Here is a 15214-nt window from a genome sequence, read left to right as displayed (position 1 = left end):
TTTGGACAATTATTTTTTAGAACAGAGATCGGCAATGTGGTGTGTGTGTGTGTGTGTGTGTGTTGGTGTGTGGTGTGGTGTGTGTGTGTGTGTTGTGTGTGTGGTGTGTGTGTGTGTGTGTGTGTGTGTGGTGTGTGTGTGTGTGTGTGTGTGTGCGCATGCGTGTGTAGGCCCCAAAGGGCGAGCCAGGTTTCCAGGTGGTCCGGTCGCGCCGGTTTTGACGAGGGAAGGGAGAGAGAGGAGACCCAGGTTACGGGGCCAGCCTGGCCACAAGGTAAAAACAAGGCTATTGTTGCCCATCCTCTTTGACAATATCACCATTCCACCACTCTTCTTTGCCAAACATGACCATCTACTAACCATTAACTAACCATCTACTGACCATCTACCGACCCTCTACTAACCCTCCTACTGACCATCTACTAACCATCTAACTAACCCTCTACTGATCATTTACTGATCATCTACTGACCATCTACTGATCCATCTACTAAACATCTACTAACCATCTACTGACCATCTACTGATCATCTCTACTAACCATAAACTGATCGTATTTCATTTAACTGATCATCTACTGACTATCTACTGATCATCTACTGATCATATTACTGATCATCTACTGACCTCTACTGACCTCTACTGATCATCTACTAACATCTACTGACCATCTACTGACCATCTACTAACCTCTACTGATCATTTACTGATCATTCTACTGACCATTACTGATCATCTACTAACCATCTACTGACATCTACTGATCATCTACTAACCATCTACTGATCATTACTGATCATCTACGGACCATGTCTACTGACCATCTACTGACCATCTACTGACCATCTCTAACCCTCTACTGATCATTTACTGATCATCTACTGACCATCTACTACCATCTACTGACCATCTACTGATCATTCTACTAACCATATACTGATCATGTTACTGATCATCTACTGACCTATCTACTGATCATCTACTCATCATCTACTGATCATCTACTGACCCTCTACTGACCATTACTGATCATCTACTAACATCTACTGACCATCTACTGATCATCTACTAACCATCTACTGACCCTCTACTGATCATCTAACTGACCCTCTACTAACCATCTACTGACCATCTACTAACCATCTATTGATCATTTACTGACCATCACTGACCCTCTACTGATCATCTCTAACCATCTACTGATCATCTACTGACCTCTTACTAACCTCTACTGACCCTCTACTAACCCTCTACTGACCATCTACTAACCATCTACTAACCATCTAATGACCATCAACTGACATCCACTGAACCACTTGATATCTATGGTCCATTGTTGATATTTATGTACAGTAATCCCTCGTTTATTTCGGCGGGGGTTACGTTCGAAAATGACCGCGATAAGTGAAATCCGCGAAATAGAAAACTTTTTTTTTTTTTTACAATTAGCAACTATTACATGTATACAAATAACAGTGACTCACGTGTAGGCCGTTTCGTTCGACATTATGGGTTAGGAGATGTTCGAAAATTACAAGATAATTGGCAACTTAATGTAAATTTTGCCAAGCTGTTTTATGTACGTACACATAACTGCACGAGACGACAAAATGATAGCAACATTCGTAGCATGTTTTGAATACAAGAAGCGGGAGTGAGTTTTTACGCGAATCAGAATGCAGAGCACAATGCACCAAAAAAAAAATAAAAATGCATATGAAAATCCGCGACATAGGCGAAATTCCGCGATAAGTGAACCGCGAAGTGGCGAGGGATCATGTATATGACTTCTGGTTAGACTGGCTCTTGTAATTGCTGCCAATTATTGACAATAATATTTGCTGAATTAGACTGACTGAACTTTTCTATTGACTTCACTTAGTCTTTTGATTTCTGCCACAACGAATGGCCTTTAGTGTCTGCTAAATGGCATAAATTTATAGTGAAAGTAAAGATGTATGGAATTGAATCCAGCTCTACCTCACCCTCCTCCCTCCCTCCCCTGCCTCCCTCTTTGTGTGTGTGCGTGTGTGTGTGTGTGTGCGTGCTAACCTTGATCTGACTGGCTGTTACTAGGGTTGACGGTACCTTGTCGTCTACCTGGCGAGGACGGAGAACCCGGCTACCCAGGATTACCTGGAAGAACAGGTATCGTATAGACATCATCACCATGGCAACACTTCCTGTTTTGTTTTTGTTTTTTTTACACGGAAGTTGACAATGTGTGTGTGTGTGTGTGTGTGTGTGTGTGTAGGTCCCAAGGGTGAGCCAGGTTTCCCAGGGGGTCCCGGTCGGCCCGGCTTTGATGGAGGGAAGGGAGAGAGAGGAGACCCTGGCTTCGGAGGTCAGCCTGGACCACAAGGTGACTAACACAGCTCATGTCTTACCCATTAAGTTCAACAATATCTCCACTCTTCTCTTTTCAAGCATGACCATCTAGTGACCACTAATCTGATTAAAACTGATATCTATGGTCCATTGTTGATATTTATAAGATATGACTTTATAGTCTAATGTTCTTGTTCCCATGAGCTCATGTTAATTAGCCTTGACAATATCACCACTCTTCTCTGTTCTAGTGACCACTGAAATCTATGGTCCATTGCTGCCAATTAGTGACCATAAAAATGTACTAAATGAAATTGACTTCTACTCACTCGTTTGTTGCTACCAACACAAATTACATTTAGTGTCTGCTAAATGGCATACTGTATATACAGTAAAAGTGAAAATAATGATTTATTGAATTTAACCAACTTTATCCCCCTCCCCCCTCTCAGGTTTCCCTGGCCCCAGAGGAGATGCTGGGGTCCCAGGTATCCCAGGCGAGGGCCGTCCAGGGGCCCCAGGGAAAAACGGGTTCCAGGGGCGGCCGGGGGGAAAGGGGCAGCCGGGGGAGGTTCTGGGGGCCTCAACAGGTCTCCCTGGATCACCTGGGTTCCCAGGAGGACCAGGAGACAAGGGAGAGCGAGGAGCATCAGGACTTCCCGGAGGATCAGGTGGGTCTCAGCATGATAACTACCTAATCATCTAATGAATATCCCTTCAGGAACCAATAAAATATCTATGTAGCCAGCCATCTATCTATCTGTCTGTCTGTATCATGTTTGAAGGTAAGACCCAGATGCAGACAACGTCGAATTAACAACAGTTTAATAATCCAACAGGGGCAGGCAATAGACAGGTCAAGGGCAGGCAGGGGTCAGTAAACCAGAGGTGGGGCAACGGTACAGGACGGCAGGCAGGCTCAGGGTCAGGGTCAGGCAGAGTGGTCAGGCACGCGGGCTTAGAGTCAGGACAGGCAAGGGTCAAAACCAGGAGGGCGAGAAAAAGAGAGACTGGGGGAAAGCAGGAGCTGAGACAAAAAACGCTGGTTGACTTGACAAACAAGACGAAGTGCCACAGACAGACAGAAAACACAGGTAGAAATACACAGGGGATAATGGGGAAGATAGGCGACAGCTGTAGGGGGGTGGAGACAAGCACAAAGACAGGTGAAACAGATCAGGGTGTGACAGACAGACAGACATATAGACTAACTGTCTGTCAGTCTGTCTCTCTATGAAAAATCTTTAAACTACCTACAACTTCAAAGGTTAAGTGAAGCCTTCATAAAGCCTTTAAAATGCCCACATAGATGCTTCACATATTATTTAGTGGGGATGTTTCTATGTGACTCTGTCTATCTGTGCTGTATGTTCCTGTGGGCCCTGGTGTATCATACCTTATGTCCCGTATTATCCCAGGTTTTGATGGTCGGTCGGGCATTCCCGGAGCTAAGGGTGAGCGCGGTACGGATGGCTACCCCGGAGCTCTAGGTCTTCCCGGACTTCCTGGAGACAGAGGCAATGGATTTCCCGGTCCTGCTGGACCAGCCGGAAGCAAAGGATTACCCGGATCTCCAGGTGAGAGTCGGAACTCAGAACGCTGACTAATTGAAACCCATTAGGAATTTTGTCCAGAATTTAGGGAATGTTTGGGAATGTTGTCATTAATTGATTGAATCCATTTATTCCAGCTTCCAGATATCTCCTACTTGTTGTTTTTCCTTTTAGCCCACAGAGAAAACACACAGAGACTCTTTCCTCCTTTTAGCCCACAGAGAAAACACAGACTCTCTCCTCCTTTTAGCCCACAGAGAAAACACAGACTCTCTCCTCCTTTTAGCCCACAGAGAAAACACACAGACTCCCTCCTCCTTTTAGCCCACAGAGAAAACACACAGACTCCCTCCTCCTTTTAGCCCACAGAGAGAACAGACTCCTTCCTCCTTTTAGCCCACAGAGAGAACACACAGAGACTCTCTCCTCCTTTTAGCCCACAGAGAGAACACACACAGACTCCCTCCTCCTTTTAGCCCACAGAGAAAACACAGACTCCTTCCTCCTTTTAGCCCACAAGAGAAACACAGACTCCTCCTCCTTTTAGCCCACAGGAGAACACACAGACTCCTCCTCCTTTTAGCCCACAGAGAAAACACAGACTCCTTCCTCCTTTTAGCCAAGAGAACACACAGACTCTCTCCTCTTTTAGCCACAGAGAGAACACATCACAGACTCCTCCTCCTTTTAGCCACAGAGAGACACAGACTCCTTCCTCTTTTAGCCCACTAAGAGAACACAGACTCTCTCCTCCTTTAGCCCACAGAGAGAACACAGAGACTCTCTCCTCTTTCATGCCTTTGTTGATTGTGAAAGGCTCCCCACCGATCCTTCCTTTATGATATGTTCTCTCCTATTCTACCCGACCTTCAGTTTGTCTCTCGCTCTAAATCCACTGGTTGCGCTGTTTGTGATCTCCATCACCAAAACATCTCTTCTCACCCTCTTTCTCTCTGCACCATCATCTCCATCCATCCTATCATCCCTCCATCCCTCTCTTTTTGTGTTGGGTCTCTCCCTAGGCTGTCAAGGTGAGCTACTCCCTTCCCTTCATCCTCCATCCCTCACTCCATCTCAGACCAGTTCTCCATCTCAGAACAACCCCACTCGCCCCCTCTGCCCATCTCACAACCTCTCAATGCACCTTTGGAATTTCACATTTTAGAACAACCTGCTTCTAGAACTACGACTGATCTAAACCCAGAGCATTGAGTCCAAAGAAAGATATGGAAAAAATTGTAGTTTGAAACCCTAACTGAACTTAACTAAAGCAGGTGTGTGTGTCGCTGTAACATTGATAAGCTTGTGTGAACCCTTGACCCCATCTTAGCTATCCAACCCACTCACCTCAAACTTCGAGCCTAGAAGCCTGTTCGAGAAAACCGCAACCATAGAGGGCTTTCTAGAAACTTCTAGAAGAGAGCAACCACAGAAGCTTGTTCTGAAACTTCTAGAAACAGCAACCATAGAAGGCTGTTCTAGAAACTTCTAGAAGACAGCAACCACAGAAGGCTTTCTAGAAACTTCTAGAAGACAGCAACCACAGAAGGCTTTCTAGAAACTTCTAGAAGACAGCAACCACAGAAGGCTTTCTAGAAACTTCTAGAAGACAGCAACCATAGAAGGCTTTCTGGAGTGTATTTGTTATGTGTTTGAGCTATCTAATTTTACTCTGGAATTGCACTTGAGTGTACAGTATATTTTATCATAAACATTGGCATGATCATTTTTCATCCCTTGATAAGATATTTTACTGGTTACATTCAAATATGTTAACCAGAGGTAATACTTTATAACCATGTGCATATTCTACCTTTTCATTTATTAATTCAGCAACCTGAACCCTTATGTGCAATTGCATTTTAAACTACGACAGGAAAGAATGTAACTGAACATGCCTTGTCGGCTCTTACTGTATGTTTCATTGTCAATTGTCAAAATCCTTTTAATTGTAATTTTGAATTGCATATTATAATAGTACTGCTTATGGACTGCAAGGTAAGTTGTGTTTCTGACAGCATGGGTAATTGTATACAATGTTATATTAATGCAATGTTTCTATATTTGTATTTATCAGCATTTCTCCCTCCGTTTTGGAATTTCATTGAATGTACTCCTTTGATTCCCAGAGGAAAGTGTTATGCCTGACTGTGTCCTCTCGATCCCCACCACAGAGGACAGTGTTATGTCTGACTGTGTCCTCTCGATCCCCACCCAGAGGACAGTGTAATGTCTGACTGTGTCCTCTCGATCCCCACCCAGAGGACAGTGTTATGTCTGACTGTGTCCTCTCGATCCCCACCCAGAGGCCAGTGTTATGTCTGACTGTGTCCTCTCGATCCCCACCCAGAGGACAGTGTTATGTCTGACTGTGTCCTCTGATCCCCCACCAGAGGACAGTGTTATGTCTGACTGTGTCCTCTCGATCCCCACCCAGAGGACAGTGTTATGCCTGACTGTGTCCTCTCGATCCCCACCCAGAGGACAGTGTTATGTCTGACTGTGTCCTCTCGATCCCCACCCAGAGGACAGTGTTATGTCTGACTGTGTCCTCTCGATCCCCACCCAGAGGACAGTGTTATGCCTGACTGTGTCCTCTCGATCCCCACCCAGAGGACAGTGTTATGTTTGACTGTGTCCTCTCGATCCCCACCCAGAGGAACAGTGTTATGCCTGACTGTGTCCTCTCGATCCCCACCCAGAGGACAGTGTTATGTCTGACTGTGTCCTCTCGATCCCCACCCAGAGGACAGTGTTATGCCTGACTGTGTCCTCTCGATCCCCACCCAGAGGACAGTGTTATGTCCTGACTGTGTCCTCTCGATCCCCACCCAGAGAAAGTGTTATGCCTGACTGCGTCTCTCGATCCCCACCCAGAGGAAGTGTTATGCCTGACTGTGTCCTCTCGATCCACCCAGAGGACAGTGTTATGCTGACTGTGTCCTCTCGATCCCACCCAGAGGACAGTGTTATGCCTGACTGTGTCCTCTCGATCCCCACCCAGAGGACAGTGTTATGTCTGACTGTGTCCTCTCGATCCCCACCCAGAGGACAGTGTTATGCCTGACTGTGTCCTCTCGATCCCCACCCAGAGGAAACGTGTTATGCCTGACTGTGTCCTCTCGATCCCCACCCAGAGGAAAGTGTTATGCCTGACTGTGTCCTCTCGATCCCCACCCAGGCTACCCCGGTTTAAAAGGAGCCAGAGGTGACGCTGGCTTCCCAGGCCCAACTGGGAGGAAGGGACAACCAGGACAACCAGGAGGGGATGGATCATCAGGACTCAGGGGCCTTCCGGGACCACCGGGCCCCGGGGGAAGAAACGGCATCCCTGGGGGACCAGGGAGGAAGGGTAAGAGGAGGGGGGGATACTTATTATCAATTAAAGATCCATAGCCAACTTCCTATAGCCTTAATAGCCGTACATTCTCTATTAAAGCCAAACGTGAGGTAGGGGAAAAATCTTCAACACACATCTACAGCTAGTTACAGTAACTTCCTGGTAAGGGTAAATTACTGTCTATTCAGTGTACTACTTTTGATCAGATGGGACTTTCTAGAGATAAGCAGGACCTGTACACACTATTCCTCCATCTATATTTGGCAAAAACAGTTAACAATGCTTCGATCCAAAAGTAGATCTTCGTCAGATCCACTATAGGCATTTTTAAACATCTTTGTTTTCCCGCTCACAGGCGAGAGTGGTTACCCTGGACTGGCGGGTTTCCCCGGAATGCCAGGTAACCCTGGAAGACCCGGTGGACCAGGAGGTAAAGGAGCTCCGGGGTTCTCAGGAAAAGACGGCCTGCCCGGTCGCTTCGGAGCGCCAGGACCTAAAGGTACAGGATTGGGAATGACAGAATCAATGGAATGGTGGGAAGAGAGTGGATAAGGTGTAGATGATCATTCTGGTCTGACATAATGAATATGACAGTTCATCATTCTGCTCTGACAATGAATAGTCTGACAGTTCATCATTCTGCTCTGACATAATGAATATGACAGTTCATCATTCTGGTCTGACATAATGAATATGACAGTTCATCATTCTGCTCTGACATAATGAATATGACAGTTCATCATTCTGCGCTGACATAATGAATAGTCTGACAGTTCATCATTCTGCTCTGACATAATGAATATGACAGTTCATTTGTTTTGGTTCCACGTTTTTTTTATTTATTTGTGATTTGTCAAACCCTAATGTGTAGAAGAGACACTAACTGTATGAGGTACAGATATAATCTGAATTACGTGGCTTCTCTGTGTGTGTGTGCGTGTGTGTGTGTGTGTATGCATGTGTGTGTACGCGCGCTTGCGTGTGTGTGTGTGTGTGTGTGTGCGCGTGCGTGCGTGTGTGATCCAGGTGACGAAGGTTACCGTGGTCTCCCTGGCCCACCCGCTCTGCCCCGCATAGTAGATTACCTGGAGAAGGGACAGAGGGGCGACAATGGTGCCAATGGACTACCTGGTTTCCCTGGACCTAGAGGTAGGTGGTAGGCTACAGATATAAATCCTTAGCCATTTTGTGCCAAATGTATGTCATCAACAAGCTCCTAATGCAGGCATTTCTGTAAAATCTGTGTCACCAACAAGCTCCTACAGTCGCCATTTTGTGCCTCCCTGTCCCAAGGTGACAAGGGTTTCCCAGGCCAGCCTGGTCGTCAGGGTCTGCCCGGGCTGCCTGGTTATGCTGACAGGGCTAAAGGTGAACCAGGACTTCCCGGTCTCCCCGGACGCCCGGCCGGGCCAGGCTACCCAGGCCCTAAAGGATCTCCCGGTATCATCGGCTTCCCTGGCATGCCTGGACCAAGGGTAGGCACATACACCACCATAGAAAGAGTTTAACAGTGACACCGGGGGCAGTAAACAGAAGTGGTAGTTGATGTTACACTGAGTTTGATATATTTAGAAGTACTGTAGCAGTTGATGTTAAACTGAGTTTGATATATTTAGAAGTACTGTAGCAGTTGATGTTAAACTGAGTTTTTGATAATATTTTAGAAGTACTGTAGCAGTTGATGTTAAACTGAGTTTGATATATTTAGAAGTGGCAGTTGATGTTGTACTGAGTTTGATATATTTAGAAGTACTGTCAGTTGATGTTAAACTGAGTTTGATATATTTAGAAGTGGCAGTTGATGTTATACCTGAGTTTGATATATTTAGAAAGTGCCGTTGGATGTTGTACTGAGTTTGATATATTTAGAAGTACTGTAGCAGTTGATGTTAAACTGAGTTTGATATATTTAGAAGTGGCAGTTGATGTTATACTGAGTTTGATATATTTAGAAGTACTGTAGCAGTTTATGTTATACTGAATTTGGTATATTTAGAAGTGGCAGTTTATGTTACACTGAGTTTGAAATATTTAGAAGTGGCAGTTGATGTTATACTGAGTTTGATATATTTAGAAGTACTGTAACAGTTTATGTTATACTGAATTTGGTATATTTAGAAGTGGCAGTTTATGTTATACTGAATTTGGTATATTTAGAAGTGGCAGTTGATGTTATACTGAGTTTGAAATATGTGACCCTCCACGTGGATTCGATCCTATGTAGCAAAAATTGAAATGTTTTTTTTTTTACATTGGATAAAAGTAGAGACTGCAGTTGAGGAACAATGTTAAATTTAAGTTAATAAACTCATAATCCCACTTTTGAGAAAATGGCCCTTGAATGTTTGCTACACCTGCTGTAGTGCTCTTCTTTGTCTACACCTATTCATCATCGTTCACACCCTCTTAAGCCTTAGCAACACCCATCTCTTTAAGAATTCACATGTGAGGCCATGTGCTAAACAGAGTGAGTATCCTAATCTGAGTTTAGTGTAGGTCATGTTGATCTTCACATTATTGTTTCTGGTAAACACACACTATATTGACTAAAATGTTGTTGTTTTTTGTCACATGCACAGGATACAGGTGTAAACGGTACTGCGAAATGGTTACTTGCAGTATCATAAACCAAAAGTGTCCAGAAATGTTTTTCATTAATATTTTAGAATTATTTGATGACGCTTACCTAGACAGACTTGTCTAAATTGATGTGTCATGTGAARGAATAGCTATAACCACCCCCCATCCACATCTAGCTAAGTGGATGGGTCACTATTTTCTAGACCTGTAAACATGTTCATGAAATACAATAGATCGCCGTAATCTTCCCCAGACACAGCTGGCTAACTTGAGGGGTCATGTAATCATCTGGTGAAGTTGAGTCAAAGATTTTTTATAACTAAATCAAGATAGACCACACAGACTGTTGTTTCAAATTGGAACAAATGAGTCATAGTGGGCAGAACAAGTAAGGAGGTGGGCAGAGCCAAGCATGAGCTAGCGAGATCCTATTGGCGCGTTCTAGCAAAGATTTGCATATTTCAATTAGGGAACGCCTACTCTATGAAGTGAACATGTGCAATAACTCAATTCACCTTTGCACTCCTTCTAAACAAAGCACATTTTTAAAACTTTGGTAAAGGGTAACATCTAGAAAACTTAGTCTACTCTGTTCGTAACAGATTATAGTTTTGAGAACAGAAAACTGTATTGAGATCAAAGGTTTCATCAATGAGAAAATGTGCAGAATGTCAGCCAAAATCCACCAGGTTCTATCTTCACCCACTGCCAGCCACTGGGCTTCCTCTCACTACCAAATACTGGAAACACCAAGCGGATGCTTCACATTTATACATCCGGTGAAATATCTGTCCCATTGTTCTATTTGTGGTGGAATCTTCTGTTTAGACATGTAGCTAGCTAAACAATGAACCAGCATAATCCCAATTCATTCCACTACAAATACAAAACATTGTCATAGCTGTAGTATGAATCTSYAGGTAGCTAAATCTAACCAACTAGGTYCAATGTTAGCTAGCTAACATTGTGCTATAACTAGGAATGCAAATGGTTTCTGATTCTAATAATATTACTACACAGATCATACACGTAACATTAGCTAGCGAACCAGCAAGCTAATGTTTGCTAGCTAGCTAGCTACATTTACATTTACATTTAAGTCATTTAGCAGACGCTCTTATCCAGAGCGACTTACAAATAACAGTATGCTTTAACTTGCAATCAAAACAATTTCTGACAAGATTAGAAACGTTTAATATCTGAAAATGTAGCGAGACTTTTACCCGTATACATGGATGAATGTTAAATGCTTTCAGTCTGCCGTGAAGCAAACTGTTTTGTAGCTACATCTTTGTACCTACATCTTGTTTGGCCAGCGTTGTGTCAAGTCACTCCGGTTCACACTGACCGTGGCGTGTGCAGAAAGTATCCCATCACAACTTTTTCCAACTGATCTATTGAAAGCGCCTGCTAAATTCAGGGCATCAATGTTGTTGAGAAAAGKAGMAAAACGTTTGTAGTTCTCGATGGCTAACGTTATATCTTTCAAAAATGCTGTGCCATTTCTGCTTAAAAATGCATTTTAATAAAAATAAAAATGCCTCTTGTGAAGTAGTGACGTGTGACATACGCCTAGCTTCCTGAAACGGTCACATATTTAGAAGTGTCAGTTGATGTTGCTGTTTTTTTTCCATAGGGTGACGATGGCAGGCCTGGTTTCCCTGGTAACCCTGGAGTGCCTGGTCAGCCAGGTGCTAAAGGTGAGTGGCTGTCACCTGTCTGTCGTATACCTACCTGTGCACCTCATGTCTTCTTACTGTATCTGTGATGCTCTCTTTTCTGTACCATTCTCTTCAACTCTGAAGGGTTGGGAAAGGTTCGTAAGAAAGCATTTCCCTGTACAGTCTACACCAGCTGTTTTCGGCGCATGTGATAAATACAATTTTATTTGATTTCATGGTCTCTTCTCTGTGCCATTTTTTAAATGTATATTTTATTTAGGTATGTAAACATTATATAAAGTGGCATTGTTTAAAGTGGCTAGTGATACATTTATTACATCAATATTTTCATTATTAAAGTGGCTAGAGATGAGTCAGTATGTTGGCAGCAGCCACTCAATGTTAGTGATGACTGTTTAACAGTCTGATGGCCTTGAGATATAAGCTGTTTTTCAGTCTCTCGGTCCCCGCTTTGATGCACCTGTACTGACCTCGCCTTCTGGATGATAGCGGGGTGAACAGGCAGTGGCTCGGGTGGTTGTTGTCCTTGATGATCTTTTTGGCCTTCCTGTGACATCGGGTGGTGTAGGTGTCCTGGAGGGCAGGTAGTTTGCCCCCGGTGATGCGTTGTGCAGACATCACTACCCTCTGGAGAGCCTTACGGTTGTGGGCGGAGCAGTTGCCGTACCAGGCTAATAATAATGAAAGACATTCAATTACGCTCCTCCTGCACCACCTCAACTGACAGACGCCATAACGTATACAGATACAGCCCGACAGGATGCTCTCGATTGTGCATCTGTAAAAGTTTGTGAGTGTTTTTGGTGACAAGCCAAATTTCTTCAGCCTCCAGCCTTCTTCACAACGCTGTCTGTGTGGATGGACMATTTCAGTTTGTCCGTGATGTGTACGCCGAGGAACTTAAAACCTTCCACCTTCTCCACTACTGTCCCGTCGATGTGGATAGGGGGCTGCTCCCTCTACTGTTTCCTGAAGTCCACGATTATCTCCTTTGTTTTGTTGACATTGAGTGTTAGGTTATTTTCCTGACACCACACTCTGAGGGCCCTCACCTCCTCCCTGTAGGCCGTCTCGTYGTTGTTGGTAATCAAGCCTACCACTGTAGTGTCGTCTGCAAACTTGATGATTGAGTTGGAGGCGTGCATGGCCACGCAGTCATGGGTGAACAGGGAGTAAAGGAGAGGGCTGACAACGCACCCTTGTGGGGCCCCAGGCCTCAACCCAGTGTTGAGGATCAGCGGGGTGGAGATGTTGTTACCTACACTCACCACCTGGGGGCGGCCCGTCAGGAAGTCCAGGACCCAGTTGCGCAGGGCGGGGTCGAGACCCAGGGTGCTATGGGGCGATAGTCATTTAGTTAAGTTACCTTCGCTTTCTTGGGAACAGGAACAATGGTGGCCCTCTTGAAGCATGTGGGAACAGCAGACTGGGATAAGGATTGATTGAATATGTCCGTAAACACACCAGCCAGCTGGTCTGCGCGTGCTCTGAGGACGCGGCTGGGGATGCCGTCTGGGCTGGCAGCCTTGCGAGGGTTAACACGTTTAAATGTTTTACTCACGTTGGCTGCAGTGAAGGAGAGCCCGCAGGTTTTGGTAGCGGGCCGTGTCAGTGGGACTGTATTGTCCTCAAAGCGAGCAAAGAAGTTGTTTAGTTTGTCTGGGAGCAAGACAACGTGGTCCGCGACAACAACACAGAGTTACACATGGAATAAACAAACATACAGTCAATAATACAGTAGAAAAAAAGTCTATATACAATATGTGCAAATGAGGTAAGATAAGTGAGGTAAGGCAATAAATAGGCCATGGTGGCAAAGTAATTACAATATAGCAATTAAACACTGGAATGGTAGATGTGCAGAAGATGAATGTGCAAGTAGAGATACTGGGATGCAAAGGAGCAGGATAAATAAATGAATACAGTATGGGGATGAGGTAGTTGGATGGGCTATTTACAGATGGCTATGTACAGGTGCAGTGATCTGTGAGCTGCTCTGACATATGGTGCTTAAAGCTAGTGAGGAAGATATGTGTCTGAGAGACTGCCAGAGGTCTAGACAACAGGCCCTCCSATTTGACACACTGAACTCTATCCGGGAAGTAGTTGGTGAACCAGGCGAGGCAATCATTTGAGAAACCAAGGCTGTTGAGTCTGCCGATAAGAATGTGGTGATTGAAAGAGTCGAAAGCGTTGGCCAGGTCGATGAATACGACTGCACAGTATTGTCTCTTATCGATGGCGGTTATGATATTGTTTAGGACCTTGAGCGTGGCTGAGATGCACCCATGACCAGCTCTGAAACCAGATTGCATATTGGAGAAGGTACGGTGGGATTCGAAATGGTCGGTAATCTGTTTATTAACTTGGCTTTCGAAGACCTTAGAATGGTAAGGTAGGATAGATATAGGTCTGTAGCAGTTTGGGTCTAGAGTGTCTCCCCCTTTGAAGAGGCGGATGACCGCGGCAGCTTTCCAATCTCTGGGAATCTCAGATGATACGAAAGAGAGGTTGAACAGGCTAGTAATAGGGGTTGCAACCATTTCTGCAGATAATTTTAGAAAGAGAGGGTCCAGATTGTCTAGCCCGGCTGATTTGTATGGGTCCAGATTTTGCAGCTCTTTCAGAACATCACCCCACGGAAGAAGAGACGATCACCAGGAAGAGACCATCACTGGGAAGAGACATCACCGGGAAGACGACGCATCACAGGGAAGAGACAAGCACAGGGAAGAGACAAGCACAGGGAAGGACCATCACAGGGAAGAAGAAGACCGGCATCACAGGAAGGACAACAGAAAAGAGAGATTAGCACGGAGAAGAGACCATCACTGGGAGAGACCATCACCGGGAAGAGACCATCACAGGGAAGAGACAAGCACAGGGAAGAGACCATGCACAGGGAAGAGACCATCACAGGGAAGAGACCATCACAGGAAGAGATCATCACAGGGAAGAGACCATCAAGGGAAGAGATCATCACAGTAAGAGACAAGCACAGGGAAGAGACAAGCACAGGGAAGAGACCATCACAGGGAAGAGACCATCACAGGGAAGAGATCATCACAGCTAAGAGACAACAGAAAAGAGATTAGCACAGAGAAGAGACCATCACAGGGAAGAGACGACAGTTAAGAGAAGCAGGCCTTTCTAATCGACCTGGCCCGGGTATCCTGGAAGGATATTGACCTCATTTCTGTCAGTAGAAGATGCCTGGTTATTCTTCAAAAGTGCCGTCCTCATCATCTTAAATAAGCATGCCCCATTCAAAAATGTAGAACCAGGACAGATATAGCCCTTGGTTCTCTCCAGACCTGACTGCCCTTGACCAGCACAAAAACATCCTGTGGCGTTCTGCATTAGCATCGAATAGCCCCCTTGATATGCAACTTTTCAGGGAAGTTAGGAACCAATATACACAGGCAGTTAGGAAAGCTAAGGCTTGCTTTTTCAAGCAGAAATTTGCATCCTGTAGCACAAACTCAAAAAAGTTCTGGGACACTGTAAAGTCCATGGAGAATAAGAACACCTCCTCCCAGCTGCCCACTGCACTGAGGCTAGGAAACACTGTCACCACCGATAAATCCACGATAATTGAGAATTTAAGTATTTTTCTACGGCTGGCCATGCTTTCCACCTGGCTACCCCACCCCGGTCAACAGCCCGGCACCCCCACAGCAACCTCGCCCAAGCCTTCCCCATTTCTCCTTCACCCAAATCCAGATAGCTGA

At 45.0% G+C, this 15214-nt stretch overlaps 1 protein-coding gene across 1 annotated transcript in view; it reads left to right on the top strand.

The window, feature by feature from the left end:
- The window catches only part of LOC112071880 (collagen alpha-6(IV) chain-like), a 52742-nt gene that overhangs the window by 23414 nt on the left and 14114 nt on the right, over positions 1-15214 (top strand). The window contains 8 exon segments of the mRNA XM_070439551.1: positions 2255-2362; positions 2781-2999; positions 3747-3905; positions 7063-7233; positions 7577-7720; positions 8248-8370; positions 8515-8696; positions 11438-11501. Of these exon segments, the coding sequence (XP_070295652.1) occupies positions 2255-2362; positions 2781-2999; positions 3747-3905; positions 7063-7233; positions 7577-7720; positions 8248-8370; positions 8515-8696; positions 11438-11501 (1170 nt within the window).

This window comes from Salvelinus sp. IW2-2015, unplaced genomic scaffold (assembly GCF_002910315.2).
Source record: "Salvelinus sp. IW2-2015 unplaced genomic scaffold, ASM291031v2 Un_scaffold1756, whole genome shotgun sequence".
NCBI classification, from domain to species: domain Eukaryota; kingdom Metazoa; phylum Chordata; class Actinopteri; order Salmoniformes; family Salmonidae; genus Salvelinus; species Salvelinus sp. IW2-2015.
The sequence above is the reverse complement of the archived record's forward strand: the minus strand, read 5'-3'. Positions and strand labels throughout refer to the sequence as shown.